At 42.9% G+C, this 21,007-nt stretch overlaps 1 protein-coding gene across 4 annotated transcripts in view; it reads left to right on the forward strand.

Moving 5' to 3' along the window:
* The window catches only part of LOC142965607 (mannosyl-oligosaccharide 1,2-alpha-mannosidase IC), a 158,339-nt gene that overhangs the window by 72,875 nt on the left and 64,457 nt on the right, over positions 1-21,007 (forward strand). For all 4 annotated transcript variants that reach the window (XM_076106626.1, XM_076106625.1, XM_076106627.1 and 1 more), the window contains one exon: positions 18,657-18,772. In XM_076106626.1, coding sequence (XP_075962741.1) covers positions 18,657-18,772 — 116 coding nt within the window. The remainder of the gene's footprint in view (positions 1-18,656; positions 18,773-21,007) is intronic.

The following is a 21,007-nucleotide window of genomic DNA, read 5'->3' on the forward strand; positions in this document are numbered from 1 at the left end:
ATGAATTACACATAAAGATAAAAAGGTAATTATTATACACTTAAATGATAACGCATGATCAAAGTCGACCAGTGCACCTGCCAATAATCATATGATGTACAAAAATAGAAAGAGACGCCAAAGCTGTCGTTGTGCCAGCTGTTATATTATAAACAAAACGATGAGACTATTTATCAAACTAAACAAATCAAAATATGACGATTTTGCTGTGTTCACACTCAACGTTTATCAGGAAGTGATCCGCCGACCCGTTATGACCACCCAACCAAAAAACAATTATATTACATTTATATTAAATAAAAAAAGCAGCACCAACGATTGTCCCAACGACGACAATTAGGTCACATTAACTTCGTGGTGTTCTGAAGGCTTTGCGTGGATGTGTGTTTCTGAAGAGGGTTAAATTACTGACTTGTTTTGTGCTGCCTCCAATATCAACAATCTCCACAGGCATCAGAAAGTTGTAGGAGAAAAACACGAGTTGAGCAATCGCAGAGATACCATGGAGATACTCTGCGTGCGTACACACACACACGCATACCATTTCATTTCGGGCGCTAATGTGTTTAAAAGCAAAAGTGACTCAACCACATAAAATTGCGTGAAAGCAGCTGAAACGTGCAGTGAGATAGAAACCGGTGCATTCATTCTCATTGAGATCAACAGTACGAGCAAACCTTTCACATTAGAGGACATTATTTGACCCAATGTAAATATATTATATATATTATATATATAATATATAAAGCTTTAAAGCTCTCCAACACAATATAAGAAAAGGTTGACTCACAGTTTTCTGGCCCCAGAAAGAGTCTATAGTTATTTTCTGTGTGTTATGAATCAACTGGTAACAGGAAGTGCCTATTTTTCCACAGCCGATATCTCACATTGAAGCCACACTTTTTTTTTTCGCTCTGCTGTTGGGGCCAAAGGTTTCATCATAGTGCAACCCTCGACGTTTGGCAGCTAGTTGCAATCTTTGCAGCACAGCTAAGCAGTGCACCTTTACTGCAGATCCAGCCGATAATGCAGACATTAAAGACAAAATAAGCTGTTCGTCTCTGGGAGTAGAGAACATAGTCCCGTCTCCAAGTGTGGGGGAGGGGGGAACGACTTCATGGTTAATCCTAGAGGCAAATGTATATTTCCCTTCCGTGTGACGCTGGCATCAGTTTTCAGCTCTCAGCCGTCCTTGTCTGCTACACAGTGCGTTATCGGCGAGTCAAAGGGAGAGGAGGAGAGAAAGGGCATCGCGCTAGCGAATAAATGTCACATTGCGAAGGGTGGTGCAGGAAGCCAGGTATGAAATTGGATGCTGTGTTCTTTAATTTAATCCCCAGAGTAGACAGAAATGCGGCACGATTGGATCTACAGTTAGCGTTTGCGTCAGAAGCTTGTCAATATGCTGCGAGTCACCAGAACATCCCTTCTGCTCGACACTCACAGAAGCACAACAGCAATCACAGAAAGGCAGAGGGAGACGTGTTCCTCTGCTGCACTCACTCCTTCCCTGGCACGCTTTCACTTAACTATAATCTTTCTCTCAACCCCCCCATTCCCTTTTTACTGTAATCCCTCTCCTCTTTCCCTTTGTCATGACCCTCAAGGCTGAAAGCAGCTCTCTCTTTGTTCTTTCCTCTCAACCAAAGTTGGTTCTGATAGACTTTTTTTTCCTCTCATTTCCGCTTTTGTCGTTTAAAATACAATATATCTTTTAGTGCTTATTAAAAAGTTTCTTTTATCTTCGGGCAATTAGAAAGCGAAAAACGGTGCTATTTACGGTGCTTTCATCAGTTCTGCCTCCTTGTAAGATTGTGTGGGAGTTCTCACACTGTGAGGATAGAAATTCATGGAAAAGTTAAAATATGCGCATTCATGCTCTCTTTTCCTCAAACAACGTAACATTTTGATTGGTAAGCATTATGTGAACATATTCTTTTAAATGTAGTGTTGCAATATTGCACTAGGAAACCTCAAATATATTTCACAGAGGAATTATTGGGTTGCCGGTTGGTCATATTTGAAAGATCCGGTAGTTCCACCATGTTTCCAGCTCCCCTTTGATTTCATTAGATTACTTTTTTGTCATGGTAATCATGTCGAATATTAAATCTCCTGGAGCATTATGGAATTACGGAGAGCAAAGGGATGAGATCAAGGCCAGATTCTCCTGCAGTGTGACTGATGACAACATTTGCTGCATTTACTTTTATCTCCAGCCTCAGAAATCCTCATTAGTTTTGGTCAAATATGACGGAAAGACATGAACTCACCATCATAGATGAACAGCTGTCGCTATACCCACAAACTAATGGAAGCGGTTGAGTGCTCCTATTATGGAGAGTAATAATCATAGAGCTCAGTTTTATTTATTAATAACCTCTGTGATGGAAAAGTTGATCTTCTTTTGAAGAATACACAAAAACATTGTTTTCACTGTTTACAGAATGCTGATGTAACGGGGAATTAGTTTACCTGCTGAGTTCATGCAGGTTTATTTTTCTATTAATGGATTCTATTACGATATTCATGCTTCAGCTAAAATCAACTGTGAACCGAATGGATGTCGTCTTTGTATAGTTCAGCACTATCTCATATTTACATGTAATAATAACTTTAAGGATTAACTGGTGCTGATATTGCCAGCTGTTCCCGCCGTGACTGACATGAATCACTGCAGAAGGTCAATTGGATGATCTGCAGGATGCCTCGTGTGCTGCTATTGACTTTCAGCAATAATAAATCTCTAAGCAGGAGGTGCTTACTGGTATTAAAGCTGAAATGGTTTTGTCGAATCACTGCTCAGGGGAAGCAGAAAAAAACTTGTCAAATAAAATATATATATATATATATATATATATATATATATATATATATATATATATACACATACATACATACATACATACATACAGTGGGTACGGAAAGTATTCAGACCCCTTTACATTTTTCACTCTTTGTTTCATTGCAGCCATTTGCTAAAATCAAAAAAGTTCATTTTATTTCTCATTAATGTACACTCAGCACCCCATCTTGACAGAAAAAAACAGAAATGTAGAAATTTTTGCAAATTTATTAAAAAAGAAAAACTGAAATATCACATGGTCATAAGTATTCAGACCCTTTGCTCAGTATTGAGTAGAAGCACCCTTTTGAGCTAGTACAGCCATGAGTCTTCTTGGGAATGATGCAACAAGTTTTTCACACCTGGATTTGGGGATCCAGAATTAGATTTACAGATTAACAGAATTAGATTTCCCCGCTGATGCGCGGACTTTGCAGAATGACAATTGCAAAGACTGTCCATTCAATGAGTTGACTGTCTATAACTTCATTTTTACTCCTCTTTGTTTGTTTGTTTGTTTGTAAGTCAGAGTAAACAGGAACCGGACCAGGATCTGGTGGCTACAGCAAATAGCGTACTAGTAATCAGCTTGGCTGCACCGACGTGCTTTTGTCTTTTCACTGTTTTGGTTTTGTTTTGTTTATTCCCCTGCTTCGTTTGGTTTTCTCTTCGTCTTTGTTTTCCCCTTTTTTGTTCACCTCCTGAGACGTTTCCTGTCAAAAAGATCAAGAGAGGTGGGGGCTTATGCCATCATGGATCATTTCATATGGAGACAGACGATGGGCAGGGAGGTGTCACAGGAAGAGGAAAGGCGCTCCGTGGCGGGAAAGAAGAGGTGAAGATATCAAGGCTTCAGGCTGTTGGGAAAGACTTAACTCCCATCTGTTTGTATAAACATATTTAAGAGAGTGTGGGAAAGTGATTCAAAGTCAGTTTGGGACACTTGTTAGCTGTTCGAGACTTGCAAGCCAAAGCCTTTCAGTGCAGTGAATTATTTTCAATGTTTGGCTCCCAGAGCTCTCGTGCCCTACTTTCATGGTGGAGAGCATTAACTAAAAGTGTCGGCAGTGTTGGTTCTATATTTCCAGCGTATCTCAGAGTACGACCGAATGGTGCCGTCAACCTTGAATTGAAATGATGATGTTGAACGCAGACAGGGCATTATCCTTAAGGTAATATATGGTACGTAGAAGTGCTTCACTCTCAAGGTTTGCCAAAAGAAGATACTGATCCTTAACTTACTCCAGGTCCCACCAAAGAAAGATAAGCAAAGCCAATCAAAAGTCCTTCTTTCTGCGATGTTTTGATGTCTTTGTTGTGAATCATTATTACGACGAGTGAGATAATTCCATGTGTGGAGGATCTGTCTTGCTCTTAATTGAATTAAATACTGAGCTTTCCTCCGATGGAACCAGGCGGTAGCCGGAGGATCGCCTTAAGAATTTGTACGACTTGTGTGTGTGTGTGTGTGTGTTTTTTACCATTCACCACCGTATAACTGGAAGCAAATCAGGTTGGACAGACTGTTTGTGTTATTAATGTTTTGTCACCAGAGCCCTGTAAGCGAGGCTGTTCTCTGTGATCTGAAAAGAAAGGCGATTGAGGAGAGATCTATTGTGAAGGAGGGTGTTCTGTGGCTCTTGGACAGCATCTGCGATGTGTTACTCTCTTCCCTTTGTTACCGGCCTGGGAAAAAAGCTGGCAAATGGGTCTCTCAAGTCAACTCTGTCCACTCATCAAGCGTCCTTGAAACCGTAGACGTATTTTCTTTTCCCCTTTTGGCCACAACAAAGATGTGGGAGGGAGATTAATCGGACTCCTGTGCTAACCTTCTGTACAGCAGAGGGATGGAGCTTGGCTTCGTGTTTCCAGTCTTTGTGCTAAGCTAAGTGTGTGCTGGCTGTGGCTTCACATTTGGCATGCAGACTTTGAGAGCGGTATTAATCTTCACTCTTGGCAAGAAAGTGATTTAGGATGTCACCCAAAAAAAACAAAAAACCTATACCTTTGAACCAGACTTTTAATCTGACAAGACAACTTGGCCCCAACTTTAGTGCTGTAGTTTCCTAGTCTCAGCTTGTATCAATGGGTGTGATACCCAGCCTTAGGTATACATCATCAGTTTTGGTCAATCACATGCTTTTAGCATTATAATCAATAAGAAAGGAATTAGACGCCAGTGTCATCTCTACTCTTTCCGATATAGTACGAGCTCTCTGGCATTTCCCACCAATTATGCCCTCTTCAGACTTCCTTTCCTTCCTGCTTGTGACGCGACTAACTCATTTTCCATTCTTATTAGAGCTCTCGTGTACTGTATCACTTTCTCCCCTCCCTATGAAGTGGGAAAGCCAACCAGTCCCACAGCCTAAATGGAGGATTAAAGAGATGTTCATGCCTCTGGGATCGACGTCATTACCCTCGTGTCTGCATATGTGGGTCAGTAACCAAAGCACACGGCACATTAACTGCCAAGACACAAACCACAGTCCAACAGATGCTGGGGACAAGGCTTGTGATTGTGCTTTAAAAGTACATAAATAGTGAGAGCATTACATTAGGTGTCACAGTTGCCCGTACCTCACTCCAGAGATGTTCCATCTACAATAGATGTCCTATGGCTGTTAGGGGGATTGGCCACATGCTGCTATTCACAATTGCTATTCATCTCAGTTTTCTATTTTTTCCTCCCCCAGCCTTTATCTTCAGATTATATCATTCTTTCTTTTACATTTTTTTTCCTCGCTTTGCCCTCATTTTTCTCTTTCCTCTCCTCATCCCAAGAGGTGCAATTAAAGAGCACGAGGTCACCTTTTTTTTGCCGAGAATTGTCCTGGAATGCAAAATAAGCCACTTTCTAGCGACACAGGCTGTACACCATCACCTTTCCTCACATGGCAGGCCCCGGGGATCATTTAAAACCAGTAGCGTTTATTAGAAAATCCCAGAGGGGGGGGGGGGGGGGGTTTGAAAACTTGATTTAGCATGGATCGATGGCCCGTATGATGAAGCTTCGGGTATTTATTATCTCGTCGTCTCTTGCTGACGGTGCAATTGAAAGGTGAAATAAATGTTGTATAGAATATATTGGAGGCCCTCCGGATCCTTGGCGCCCCTCGACATGATGAGGAATATTCACTGTCGTACACCATTATTATTGTGATCTTTTACAGCAAGCAAAGCAGTGACAGATCTTCCCGAAGTTATCTGCTGAAACAACACATTTGCAAAGACAGTGAGAAGGGACTCATAAGAGACTCCGACATGCACACAAAGACACGCGTGCATACGACACACAAGCACATTCCCGTTAGGACCTTGAGTTCATTTGCAAACTCCTCTTTGTTTTATCAAACTTTTCTTTTTAATTAAAAGCATTGAACTGACAACAACTCCACTTGCAATTGCCGGCTCTCTTCTCTGCCCACATACTAGGCAGAGCAGACATGTTTCCCCCTCCTTCGCAATTACCTCCCAATGGGGTTTGTGCCTGGTCGTGAAGCGTGGACTCTGTGAAGGTTGGAGAGAACAGCGGAGGGAGTGGCCACCTCCCCTGTCATTAGGGTTGAACGAAGGGTTACGCAAATGGAGGGCTATCACCGCCTGTCACATTGGAGTCCCACAAAGAGTGAAGGGTTGACACCATCCGCCCACTTTCCATTTCTACTCCGTCGATGTCTATATCCCAGGGGCTCCATCATGGTGCGGCAAAAAAAAATCATCTATCTCCATAGCGACCAGAGCCAAGTGACAAATCAGGGTCTGGTCCCTCCCACCTCTCTGGAGAGCGAATCCCAACCCTCCAATGAATATTGACTGTTTGTTCTGGAACCAATAAGGCCTCAAACTGGAACTGCTTGCATGACGCGTCGCATATCATCATAATTGTAAAACGGGTTTTTATCATCGTGGTGATATAGAGCAGCAGGCGAGGCTGCTAAATGATTTATACATACTGTCGTGTCATTACGAACGACGAGCATGTGCATAGTGGAGCTCGACCCACGCAGGATTTATTTATTTTTTTTAAATAGAAGCCAACCGCATAACTTTTAAATCATATAACATCTGATAACAATATTGATTTTCTTTATTTTACATTAACAAAAAAATCAACAATCATTTTGTGATTACAAAGTGTCAAAGTTGATAATTACAACAATTAAACATGTATTGCTGCAGTTAACTGCTCTGCCAACATCCACGCCTACAACAGTGTATCTGTGATAACCTGATATCGGCTTATAACGATGTCCTGACGATGTAAGAAACAATGTGTTCGTTATCCTGTTCATCGAATAGTGCAAGGTGGGTTTGCTCTTTGTCATCTGCTGTGCTTCATAGACGTCGTCACAAGCAAACACATCAGACATACATATATCCATACACAGCATCTCATTTGAGCGTTAGCACTCACGTTAGCACTCATTCCCACTAATCATGCATGTTAATTGTACTCACACTGAGTCATTGGCCGCACACTGAGTGTTGTGTTTGTCGTGCATTATAGAAAGAAGGGGGGGAGCTTTCGTCCAGCTGTGGTGATGGGGAAATTCACCATAGGTAGCATACAGTCTCAATACGGTATATGACAAAAACTAATATTGATATCAGTTGGAGAACTTGCTTTCTGTTCTGCCTCACATCTACACTGGAGCGCTAGTGAACATCATGAATACGGATTTGCAGGCATACGTTAAGATATATAAGGATTGAGAACAATTAAAACTCGAGAACACACTGACTATTTTCCCCTCCTCTCAACCACTTTTTATGATTAGTTCAGCAAGCTCACTTCATGAACTCAGTGAAACGTTGGCATCAGCACTGTGGGTCCACGCTCGAGCATTAAAAGGTGCAGGCAGATGAGGAACTTGACAGCGGGATAATGCACTCTGCTGTCAGAGCAGGTTTCGTCCCGGTGCATGTAATGTGACGGCCGTGGCTGCACAGCTCTGCATCTGCTGGCACCGAGGCGGGGACAACTGCCTGGAGAGATCACAGCGCACCCAGACTGGGCTCGGTGCTTCACTCGGAGCAAGAGCTAGCAGGCTGAGCTAGTGACAGGGTTATCAAAGCATGGGTTGTACCGAGATCCCGGGGGGTTTCATAAGGACAAATTGCCATGGTGGGATGCAAAGCCAGGAGAATTAAAAGGCTCAGAGAAAGACAAGAAAGACGTGGAGTGCATGACCTCAACCAATTCCTGACTGTACCTGGGATCTGCTGTGGGGCTTTTCCTTGCTGATCATTGGGCATGAGCGCATCATCAAGCCTCTGCTCTAGGATTAAAGCCAAAATGATTGGTTGCAAAATGTATGACGAAGCAGGAGGATTATGAAGGATTGCACTCTCTTCTACTGTAACGATTCAATCGCTAGCTGACGAACTCAAGGGGCGAGGGTCAAATCTGCTGTATCCGGATAAAGCCTCATACCCCCTCCGTGTTGTTCTATCTTGACGTCGTGGACCGTTTGGATCCTGAGTTTATATAATCTGTGATCACTGATCAGTCTGCAGTGACGTATCGCCGGAGTCACTCTGGCGATGACGTCTCTGAAACATGAGACATGCCGTTTGCTGTGTAGTAATCAGTGTTTGGCAGTTTTAATCACAAGCTTTTCCTGCCAAGCTCTTAAGCTGGTGGCAGTATAAGGGAGCAGATTTAGCTTCATTCACTTATTTTAGGGACTATTAATATACAGTGCTTTTTTTTTTTTTAGCTTCGCCTCTACTCTCAGCTTGAATATTTCACTAAGCTGAAGAGTCTCGCAGTAACTCGTCCTCAAAGTGCCAACACATCCGCCCATCTTTCCATCCATCGTCTTTGAAACTGTCCACCGTGACTCATCAGACTTCCAGTCTTCTCAATGACGATTACATTCCCCTTAGACCCCTGTCTGTCAGGTGTAAAGGAACATTTAGTTTTTGTCTCCATGCTCACTCATCATTCACCAGTCGCTCTTCTGATGTCTTTTACGTTCCCCGAAAAACACAGAGTTGTGTTCACACTTCTGACTGTTCTGTCTGGATTCCTGCAGCTCTCCGACTTGCCGTCGTCTCGCTCCTTCACACGTTGGCAGCCCACTGAGGAGAAATCTCCTCGTTCCCGTGGTGAGCGTCCTACCTTGAAGCATCAAAACTGGCTCTCGGAGTGTAGCGACGACTTAACAGTGGGCGCAGGTTGACCTCTGCAGCCTGTAGTGTCTCTCATGCTCATGCGCATTTGCACGCAAACGCCCTCTCTCTCTGTATCTCCCTGCATGCGATCTGTGCCTGCAGAAAATGCTTCCTCCTGTCTCGTCGCTAGAAATCCACAGCAGATCACTGCCAGGCGAGACTCAGTGGTGACTCTTGACTGGTGAGTGAGGAGGGGGGGGGGGGGGGGGGGAAGGAGGACGGTGGTGGCAGAATGAATAAGTAACATTGTATGAAATTAATTCCCATTGTTGGTGCATCCGGCCGCGAGGGTTTGGAAGAACTTTCACGCTGAGTTCCAGTCTGGGCCACACTTCACAGCGGTGCGGTGGGGGGGGGGGGGGGGGGGGGGGGGGGGGGGGGGGGGGGTTGTGAAAGCTGCTAACAGCCTCTGGCATCCTGGAAACAGAAGAGGGATGGCACTGAAATAAACAGAGGAACGGGCGAAGAATTGAAACGGGAATTGATTTTGAGTAATGCGGACAAGTGTTTCAAATTGCCGAACTCGCATTCCTCTCGGAAATATTGCTCGAGAGTTTGCTGTCACGCCGTAATCAAGTGTGAAATTGCAGGTGAGCTTGCAGCAGTACCTCTCAGTGTACAGACGAGAGGTCTCTAAATGGGCTATCTACAGTGGATTAGAAAAGCATCATGTCCTTTTTTTCTTAATTAAAACCTTTTTTTTTTTTATAAGCTGCAGTTGCATTTTAACACAAGTGCCAGAAGCTACAATTATTTCTGTACCGCCTGTTTGAAACCTTGTACTGTCCTCCAGACCAGTTGTTAAAAGACATGAAGCAGATGTACAAAAGAGCATATGCATATAGACAAACTTTAGATGCACGCGCACGCACACACACACACACACACACACACACACACACACACACACACACACACACACACACACACACACACACACACACACACACACACACACGGCTTCCTAACTCCAGGTTCTTATCTACCTTTGAATGCCTACAGGGCTGCACTAAATGATGCGCAGCGGCTGCTCTGCTTGGATGGCCGGTTTAATTTCTCCAACAGAACAGCCCGTCTTTGTCAACAGGTTATTAAGGCTCTCCTAAATTGGTTGAGCTGCACGCTTTTCTGTGTGCAACTAGTGAGCTAGAAAGCCCCGTTCAGATGAGATAAAGACCGCTGGGCAGCATATGAAGCACTGCTGCGTTTTATGTAACGAAGGAATCTGAGATTAAGCTTACAAAGAGGATTTTTATCAGGGTTACACCTGAGACCTCAGACTGAACAAAAATATTTCACTCTTCCCCCTGCTAACCCCTCCTGCAAACTAAAGTTTTATATACGACTGCATATTGTTTTCATTTTGTTTACTTTCTGTATTTGAGTAGGATGACCTTACAGCGGGTTGAATTGTTGCTGCAGCGCCGCGGCTGAGTGTCTTTATCAACTACCTAATCAGAGCCTCTAGCTTTAGCTGTCATCTCCAATCAGGTTATAGGGGTTGACAGAGCATCAGATGTATGATCCCCCCCCACCCCACCTTCTACTGTGCTGCGTGTTTGTTGATCAATGCAAGAGAGGCATTTGGGAGAGAGAGGAGGCAAAGAGGTTCGATAACACTGCGTGCGGTGTGTAATCTCATCTGAGGGGCTGTCATATCAGACAGGGCTGCTGCACTGACACGCCACGCTCTCCCAGAGTGGCAAATTAGATTGCTGCAATTAGATTGACGCGCGTACCGCTCAAAGGCTGGAGCCTCTCTCATCGTGTCTGGGCAGTGTGCATTTTGCATTTGTTGGCGATTAGATTAATGTGTGCGAATGTGTGTTGATTGGCTCTTCCGTCTTTGACGCTTTGGTAGTTTATTGATATCTCCGGTAAAAGCCAGTCATCTCACATTTAAACCTATTTTAAATGTTATTTTTATTCCCCATTCTACACACATTTCCTACATGCTCGCTCAAGTAAACTCTGTCCCGCCCCTTTCTTCTACCGCATGTGATCATCGTCATCTAAGTAACTATAATAGACCCGGAAATAAGTAGGCAAAAAATGATATCGTTCATAACACACTAGTTACAAGAATAAAGCATTCTATTTTAAAACAAAAATGAACACCAAACAATGCTTAGCCAATTGAATTTGTATACAAGTTTGGAAGCTTGTCTGAAAAAGTAGAATATTAAAAGAAATGAATATGGGCTCTCCTTAAAGAGATTAGAGATTGATACCGTCAACGAGTGTTCATCAGCGGCCATGTGCAACATGCAGAGAAACACTGATGGGCCCTAAAATAAAAGGATTGCCGTCCCTGATTCTAGCCAAAGCCTCTGTCTGCTCCTCCTCTGAAGGCCTCATAATGGAACAAATTTGTTTCGACTCCGGCTCTAATGTGCCTCGATCTATCAATTCTTTGTCCCTTCCTTTGTCTTGTCAAGTGCTATCGCTCTGGAAGGCAAAAAGCACCATTAGATGCATGTCTTTTTGTGGTGCGGTTTGACTGTGTGATTACTAAAAGGGTGAAAGTGGAGAGGTGGAGGGGGATAGAGGTGTGTGTGTGTGTGTGTGGGGTGAGTCCGGATGCAATCAGGACTGGTTGCCTCTAATTGTATCCATGTGGTGCGTCACTGACGGGTTCGGGAGAGTAGTAGTGGGATTTATATGCACAGTACTGGTAGCCATGGCAGCAAGGCAGTCATACAGATGAATTCACAGAACAAGGAAGGATTCCACTTAAATCTCCAGACAAACGGTACTGACTCTGTAGACAAACTGTTGAACAAAATGTTTTTTCAAACCAAAGTCTGCAGTAACATTGTTAATATTCAACTCGTGTCTTAACGAGGCACGACAGAAAAACGTATATATAAAAACAGAATAATAGTGTGAACATACTAGATGGCTGAAAGCCCCAGAAAATGTACTAAATGTACCTTGTGGTTTGATTATTTTCTCAAGTTTGAACCCTCAGCTTTTCAGCCAACAAGTCCTTAAAGTGCTCAGAAAAAAAAGAACCATTTCTAAGAAGACGAACAAACAGAATTGATTACTTGATTAACATTTTCAGGAAGAGAAGAATGGAATGATTAATGGATTCTTGCGAAGTTCATAGTGATGATAATATATGGGAACTTTCATTTTTACATATATCATTTCTTACCGACACACCTGCTGTATGAGTGTTTAGGAGTTCAGCGGTCCAGCATCTTGTATCTAGTATGGTTTCTGCCTCCTCACCTCCACTCCTCATCTTCCACGGCTCTCGTCTGGACAGGCGTGCTACATCAATGTCTCGCACACAACACAGCTGTGCATATTCCTTGAAGCGGGCTCAGCGTTCCTCATCCTTATGATTTAAGCAATGCTTCTCAGTAAATAGACCTCTCCAAACAGCTCTGTCTCCCGTCAGCTGCTCTGCCAGGCTTTCATTAGATACACCTCTTGTTCGGCAGTAATACTGGAGATTAGAGATCCTCAAAGGTTGATTGGAGAACGTGAGGTACGTTGCAATTTGTCCGATGTAAAGAGAACAAATTGTGCAGTCCTGAGTAAAAGCGAGGATTCAAATGTCCAATGATCCCCATGTATGCACCTTTGTTCTGTGCAGGAACTGGTAGAGCAGTCTTTACATTGGTAATCAGTGGGATTAGGTTTCCCCTCTTACATCTTGGAGCAAGGGTAGAATCTGGAAGTAAGGATCTTATATTTGCGGCTGCAGAAATGCCAGTTCCCTCCGATAGAGCCACTGTCAGTTTCTGCAGGCTTATCTTTGGATAGTTGCAGTCAGAAATAGTTTGTTGGGATGCCTACAGACAGTCAGAGGTCCAGCAGCCTGTGTCTGGTATGTTTTCTACCACTTCTTTGAGAGCTGGGCTGTTTTCTGAGCCGCCCCGCCTCCCTTTTTCATCTTCCACTGCTCTTGTCTGGACAGCGGTGCTTTATCAATGTGTCACAGCTATGCATATTCCTCAGAGCAGGGTCAGCTTTGCTTAGTCTTCTGATTTGAACAATGCATCTCAGTAAACAAACAGCGTTAAATGTGAATAGACTCATCCGGACTGAAGCGCAAGTAAACGAGATGCGAGAGTGTAAACCTGCACCTGCAAATGTCCCCACTGCGGGACTAATAAAGGATTATTTATCTTATCTTAAGACTGTATGTAATGTATGTAAAGGATTTTAGTTTTTAAATTGTTAAAGATATGTTCAGGGGTACCTAATGAACCCGCAAATCACCGAACTAGCTCGGCTGCGCCAACGATAAACGTATCTACGAGCACCGCTCCATTTAAGTGAAATCTGTACACCCAAAATTCCACTTCAACAATTTCAGGTGTTTCAGATTTCTTTTGAATTATGTTGTTAAATTATTTGATTTCAGCGCAAGAAATCATGAAATTGGAAATTTTGTTGCTTTATTTTCAAAGCTAGCAAGTAATGCCGGCTAGTTTCAAACCACTTTCTACCGTAGACGTCAGACAAAAACATTACTTTCTCCAAAACATCTTTATCATCAAAACCAAATTTACATTACTGTTTTGAATAGTTTCTACATTCACAAAGTCTGTCTTCGTCTGTCAGAGGGGCAGATTTTCCAACAAGTCTTACGGATTAAACAACAAAACACGTTTCTAACGACATAAAGCCGTGTTTTCTGATCTGATGCCACTATCGGCAGGACGACGCGACAACAATGACTGATTAGAATAAATCTAATAAATGTATGATGTGGTTGGTTATTGATTGTTCTTGATTTATCTGACATCTGCTCCTCAAGCAGACTAAAGCACACAGTTGGCATTGAAAGCCTTTTCCAGAAAGGTCCATCTTGATTGATAGACGTGACATTTCTCTCACACTGTTTCAACCTGCCCTTTTTCATGTTCTGCTCACCTAATCCAGCCTAATCCCGCTCCCTCTAAACCTACTTCCCTCTCTCCCACCGTTGCCCCGTTGGCGCTCTCCATCAAAAATCCACTCACCTGCAAGAGTCATCTCCTCAGTGCACTTTGTCTGTGCAGCTAACCTCGTGCCTCGAATGGCAAACAGCTATACATCGTTAACATCACACAGACACAGCAGCTCGCTAACCCTGTCGCTCTGGTGCCAGATAGCATTAGCGCTAACAAGATGCTCATTGCCCTGGCAATTGATAAGTGGATAGTGGCAACCGCTAGTAACACGGCAGTGTAATTAATGTGCATCACAGCGTCTGCATGAATAATATTCACTTTGATGACGTGAACAGGGTGACTGATTGACCACGTGTTTGATTTTTTATTCTTTTGGCTGTTTGTGCCATGACTCATAAACTCAAATGAGAAAGACACATATAGCTTTGATTTTACTCCTGTTTTCCCAATGGGTGTATTGAAACACTTCATCTCTGAAATCGTGTTATTCTTATCTGGTTTACTCTATTGCATCTTTAATGTGCCTAGTCAATGGAATTTGCGACAAACATCTGATGGCATTTCAGGAATATCGGCATATATTTTGCATGCACGTCGCACAGTTTATTCTGGTTAGATGAAATTAGAGCAGAAATGTTGCCTCTGAACTTTCCCCTTGAGGGATTAACTAAAGGAGGGGTTTACCCTCATACAGATATCAGTAGTGTGAGTGCATGCGTGTACGTTTGGAGAAGAAGAGAGGAGGGGAAAGCGAGGCAAGTATTATCACAACACACAAACGGACTGCAGTGTGATTGATCGGACGGACTCTCGCCGTCTAATGTAACCCCCCTAACCGACAATGACTGGCCTGCGACAGACATGATGAATGAACATCCACCAGCCAATGTTTTACTAATGCCTTGCTATGTACTCTGCGTGCCTACACACACACGCACACACATTTATTAGTTACAAATACAAGACCCGCCCTATAGTTCATATTCTGTATCAGTGGTGGGAATTCCCTAACATATATGCAATTGATCATGTTTATCAATCTTTATAAATACACACATATTGACCCTGTCTTCAGAGAATCCCTCAAGGCTCCTTTTATTTGTAGAAAAGGGCTACAGAAATAAATAGGGTCTTAGACCATGGAAGCTGAAGGAGAACACCATGATGGATTGATCCGCTCCATCTATCCTCAGAGTCAATCAATCATCTTAGCTTTGGTGCTTTTCTCAATAGGAATTTTCCACACTCTGCTGCTTTCCCTGCGGCCACAGAGAGCTCGGCTACCTCTGGGGTTGGATAACCAGAGTGCATTAGATATATGAATACACACTCCTTCTCAGCTGTCAGCATCACTGTTTGTCATCGAGAAGCGATAAGGCTGCTGGGTAAGCTAACTGAAAGAAAATAAAAAATCCTTCCCTACACAATAGAGTCAACATTTGAGTACCTTACTTCCTCTGTTAGGTTTTCAGAAGCAGGAAGTCTTTCTGATTTGATGCACCAAAACACATTTGACACTGAATACAGTCGGTGCTAAGACAATGGCTAACAGCCTGGGCAGATGGTCCTCTAGAGTTACTGGAAGAGGACTCTGTGTCTTGCCTCAGGCTAGCACTGCCCCCTCGCTGACAGTATGAGGTGAACTGCCAGCAGGCAAACTACAGCAGGCGAGCTTTCAAAGGGTGGGGATGCTTTGTATATTTAATCGGAATAGTCAAAGCCATGACATGGCAACTTTGTCAGGAGTACGAGCTTGGTATGGGGGTAACTGTAACAAAAAAAGAAAAAGCTAATGAGAAGTTCCGGTCATGTTGTGTGGCTTTACGAGTGATTTGGAAGGCGCACAGAGCCTCAGTGTGTTTCTGCCTCTTAGACTATTAATAGTACGGGATTTATGGTCGAAGCATATGGCGGCGATCATCCAGTGAAGCCAAGCCATTGACCCCTGTCTTGCGTGCCCTTCGGCAGCCGGACTAACCTCATCAGCTAATCCGTGAAGGTTTGAAGATGAGGTGAAAGGGCAGTGGTGGTCCGAGTTTTGATAGTAGTAATGTAAGGGCAGCTACAAATACTATATGAACAGCATGTCTGGTAGAGCGGATTGGCAGTGAAGGAGTTTGATGTTTGTTGTTTCGGTCACTTCAGCAGTGCATCATTTGAATATAAAGGCAACATTTTAGTACCAAACAATTAGTGACTCAATTGATTAGTTAACAGACAGAAAGGTCTTCAACAACAGCTCATTATTTTCAGTTTATTGGCTTCACGGCATGAAAACAGCAGCAGAGACCAAATCATTTATTGTTAGAATTAAGCAAAAAGGCTTCAACTTTTGCTTTTATACTGACATTTTATGGACTAAACAATTAACTGATTAAACTAAACTAAAAGTAATTATCAGTTGCAGCCCTGCATCGTTTCGTATAACGAATTAGAAGCCGGAAAAATCTGCAAGAGTTTTGTCACCCAAAGGTTTGGTTATCATTTGCACGTTTGCTGAGCTGTAACAATAACTCCTGATGAAAGCTGAAGGACTTTGATGTGCCAGGTTGCCGTGTGGTTGCGTCAGATCAATCCAGCCATCTACTGTTGGCTACGTTATTCTCAGGGATGAGCATGAATATTTTTCATCACTTCTCATTTAATCAGGTCAGCTTCCACATTTTTTTTTCTAGTAATCTTCAATGTGAGCCCCATAGCAGTGAGATTCACCGTCTATTTAGTCACATTGTCTTGTTATTAAACTTACAAAGCACAATTTGCCCTTTAACTCTTTTACAGTAATTCATTAAGGATAATGTTTATTTTTCCTTTGTGCCTAGTTGTCTCTGGGAGGCTCATTATTTGGTCATATGAGAATGAAAATAGGCCATGCAATCTCTCATAAGGCCATCAGCATGGAATATACACCCTTTAGTCTCATTTAGTTTTAAAAAATAAATGAATTGCTTCAAATGAGATTCATAAAGACAGACATTAAGAGTAACTGTACACACACAGATTTTAAACACCGTGAATGCGACACTTACACACATAATTAACCAAGGGAACACATACACCGAGTAATCCAGGAGCAGCTGTTAAATGTTTACTATAATCAAAGTGTATCAGTTCTTTTATCCCCTCTGGTGGTCGAATCCTAAATGACTTGACTTTCATGTTACAGTACAGTGATCGATGCTTTGTAGCTCATGCTTTTCATCTGGGCCACTCAAAGCTGTTTTAGTATTATCGTTCAACATCACTGCAACAATTACAGAAGCTTACTGTATGAAGGACTTTCATCTTTTACTTTTTTTATATCACGGATGCTGTCAAGTTGCTGTTTGCTAATCGGACACATAAAGGTTTGGGGTTAAATCTGAGTACTTATCTACCTTCCAACAACTTATGTAACAGTCAAGTAACTCATTTCATAGTCAGCTATTTGTTGTATACTGCTTCATTTCCTTTTACAAGTGTTACTCTTCTCAATTTCACACGTTTACATTGGCATTGTGGAAAGTTTCCACAAAGGAAACACCATCTGGGTGTGTTTATTCACCATCTCAAGGATTAGTGATTGAAGTACTGTAGCTTAGCATCACTGTGATGCACTGTTACGACAAATACAGCAAAACACAACATGCTGTTATCACTTTGCTATCACTTTGCAACTCTAACACAAGAACTTCAAGTTATGTAAAGACCAAGCAGACGCTAGTACATGTGGAGAGAGAAAAGTCTTGTTAATGACCCAGGTAGAAAAAGTAGGTGGCCCGTTGTTGTTTGACATGTGATCGTCGCTGCGTCTTCTCAATGGTTGTTTTTGTTATTTCTTTTCACCTTGCACACCCTTAAATAGTATCACTACCTCCACCATTAAGCATTCATATGTATGTTATAGATACTTAATAAATGGTTTATAACACACTATAATGTAGCTGTAAACAAATACAACATTACAATTGTTAATCCCTGAATCTGTTAACAATAGGACATATACCAGGTAATCATATATTTGTATGTAATTAAATCAATGTTTTTACATGTGAAATGTCCAGACACCACATGTGCCTACATATGATATTATGTAAAGATATCATGGATGTAAATGAAAGTGTTACCAATGGAGTTTAAAGCATTTCTCCTGAGCCACACATCTCTTACCCCATTTACACCTTTCATGAAAATGCGTTTTGAGTGATCGGAATGCAATTGGATAGTGCTTGACCACAAAATGCATTGAGGCTGAATGTGTGACCGTACTGAACACAAATGTAAATGCAATTGCGTTTAATCCACATACAACAACTACGTGGGCAGAAATACATAACGCCAGGGCTGTCAGAGCACCGTTTCTTCTGCTCAGCGAATCTTCAAAGCTTCGACCGGGTGGGGGGGTCGAGGGCTCAACCTTCAGCGTATACTTGCCGCTCTCAGCGCTCCTTGGGTCACTGACCGGAGAGATCTGTCTGTGCTCATCACCTCCTCTCCTCATTCCTTTTGTGTGTGCGAGGGTAGGCGGACCTCAAAGTCACATTTACGGACCCTCTCCCCCCTAAACGGCGGCGTTTGGAGGCTGATGTCTCGGTGCCAGCCCTTGCTTAACGCAGCCCTCTCAGACAGAGCGATCTCAATGTGGACACTGAAGACACATATTAATACCAGGTGTAAATGTAATCAGGTTAATCATATATGGATACGGCACTAACTCAGTTCTCTTGTGCATTTTGCAGGTGGCCTGAGAGGAGCCTCCATCATTGACTCACTGGACACACTATATATTATGGGACTGATGGAAGAATATAACGATGCCAAGGAGTGGGTGCAGACCAGCCTGGACCTAAACTCGGTAAGAAACCCATTCTCTAATTGTTATCATTTGCGTTTACCTCGCTTTTAAAGTCTCTGTCAGCTCGCGGGTAACCACTACATTAAGATAACGATGTTTTCAGCAGCGGCGTTGCATGCCGGATTGATTTTAAGCCCCCGCTATTGTGTCCACTGAGTTTGGCAGTTTTCCAAAGCTCGGGACATTCCAGCAGGAATCAAAAGCCTCCTGTGTGGCCACTGGCCACGCCGTGTTAACAGCTGATGGGATTCTCTGCCTCTTTGAAAGGCCTTTGTGGGGCAGAAAATGTGATAAATAAAAGAAAGGGGAGAGGGGAGGGGTCGAAGGGATGTTTTTTCCAGATAGAAAAAAATTGGGGGAGAGAAGAGGCTAAAAGAGGCCATGGCTGTTTCATTGAGCGAGTCCGTAACGACGGGGTCGGGAACAACTGAGGGTTGCCAGTTCTGATATCTTGTTGGGATTGGGAGCCAACCAGGACATGTTTTTGTGTGGTTTTGTGCTAACAAGTGCCAGTTTGTCGGTGGGTTTTGCAAATAAGAGAGGCCATTTCCGGGCCTCACAGTCACGCTTTCCACCAGTGGTACTAAAGTGCAGGTTACGTAATGGCGTGCAATTACACAAAGCTTACAAATTTGACTATGTCATTATGACTGTCAACATCGTACTGAAGACACAAGGCAATAATTACACCTTTTCCCTGCCTGTTATGACAAGGTGTCAGATGCCTCCACTATGAAAAGATTTGTTTACTGACAAAATTTGCCTCAATTAGAATTTAAAAACACTTATTTCTTTGGGGTTTATTCAATCCTGAATGTAGTTCGCATGTGTGGCATAGTGCACTTGATGCCCCCGGTATGTTTGAACAGCACGCCATTGTGTGGGAATAGATATTATCAAGCCTACAAATTTGCATGCATATTTATTCCACCGGGGAGCAGCCCCAGTATATAATCAGGGCAAAAACACCTTAACGGTGTGTCTACAATGTGCTTTTATCTCGTGGAGCTCAGCAACATCTTGGTCATCGCCAATTTCGAGGCCATAAAGGATCCACAGTGAGCGTTAATTTCACCGACACATCAAATGAAACCCTCAGTTTTCAGCTTCTACACCTCTTGCTCATGGCACGAACACACACGCACATAGATATTTATGCATGGAGAGAGGCATGACACTCACTTTCTCTCACACACACACACACACACACACTCAGGTTTGCTGTGTCCCTGTGGCCGGTCTATCCCTGTTAATGCAGATGACAGTTAACTGTGAGAGGAGCTGTAGCTGTGGCCAGTGATGGCAGCCGCTGACAAGCAGCCGCACTGTCACCGATCAGAAAGACAACACGCACAGATTTACACTTCACACTGCGTCTTCACACTTTGTCACGGGTGTGATCTGCCACAATCCGTCAACCTCAGTCCCTCGTGCCTTCAGCGGTGGTCACCTCTGGGGGGGTCACATCCACCAAGGGCTGCTGCTCCATCACTTCTGGGACAAGTAGACATGACGTATTAGTGGCAATTTTGGTTAATTCTCCAAATATAATGATATTTTCAGGGTAAGTACATTACACGTCGTAGGGTAGTAGCGATTTTCTGTCTTGAAATCAGTGATTAGATGTCAGATTGTATTAATATCTAACGATGAGATCTTTGAGCGGCGGCTAAGGCTTCTCTGAAGAAATATCAGCCAGTTTTATAGAAATTAAAGCATATTTATTCCCATTTATGAATTTGATACGGCAGTTATTCTGCTAACATGGTGAATGAAGTTGAGATTGATCTGTGTAAAACGGGGAGCGACGGAGACAGATGTGAGGCTTTAGTACACACACACACACACACACACACACACACACACACACACTCACCTGCACTAGTGTACACAGAAAAGTGTTTTTAGATATCAAATAACTGCAACACCTCAGAGTGTTCGCAGTACACTTGAGAAATATGTATGTGTCACAGGATATCATCATTTTGATACTGAACTACCTCATGCAGTTTGGACATCTACACGCCTGCCTCTGGAAAAAATGACTCGCTGGCTCAAGATACACACTCGTCAGATGCACTCGGTTCACCGAGCTTGCCAAGAGCCTTAGGATATTTTCTGATGTCCTAATTTTATCGCAATACCACTTAAGGAAATACATGCAGTACAAGAGCAACTGCTAGGAAGATGTAACACTTGAAGTCAATAGTGTTCTCATTTATAAACCCAAATTAA

This window comes from Anarhichas minor, unplaced genomic scaffold (assembly GCF_050575085.1).
Source record: "Anarhichas minor isolate MPS153535 unplaced genomic scaffold, ASM5057508v1 ptg000035l, whole genome shotgun sequence".
NCBI classification, from domain to species: domain Eukaryota; kingdom Metazoa; phylum Chordata; class Actinopteri; order Perciformes; family Anarhichadidae; genus Anarhichas; species Anarhichas minor.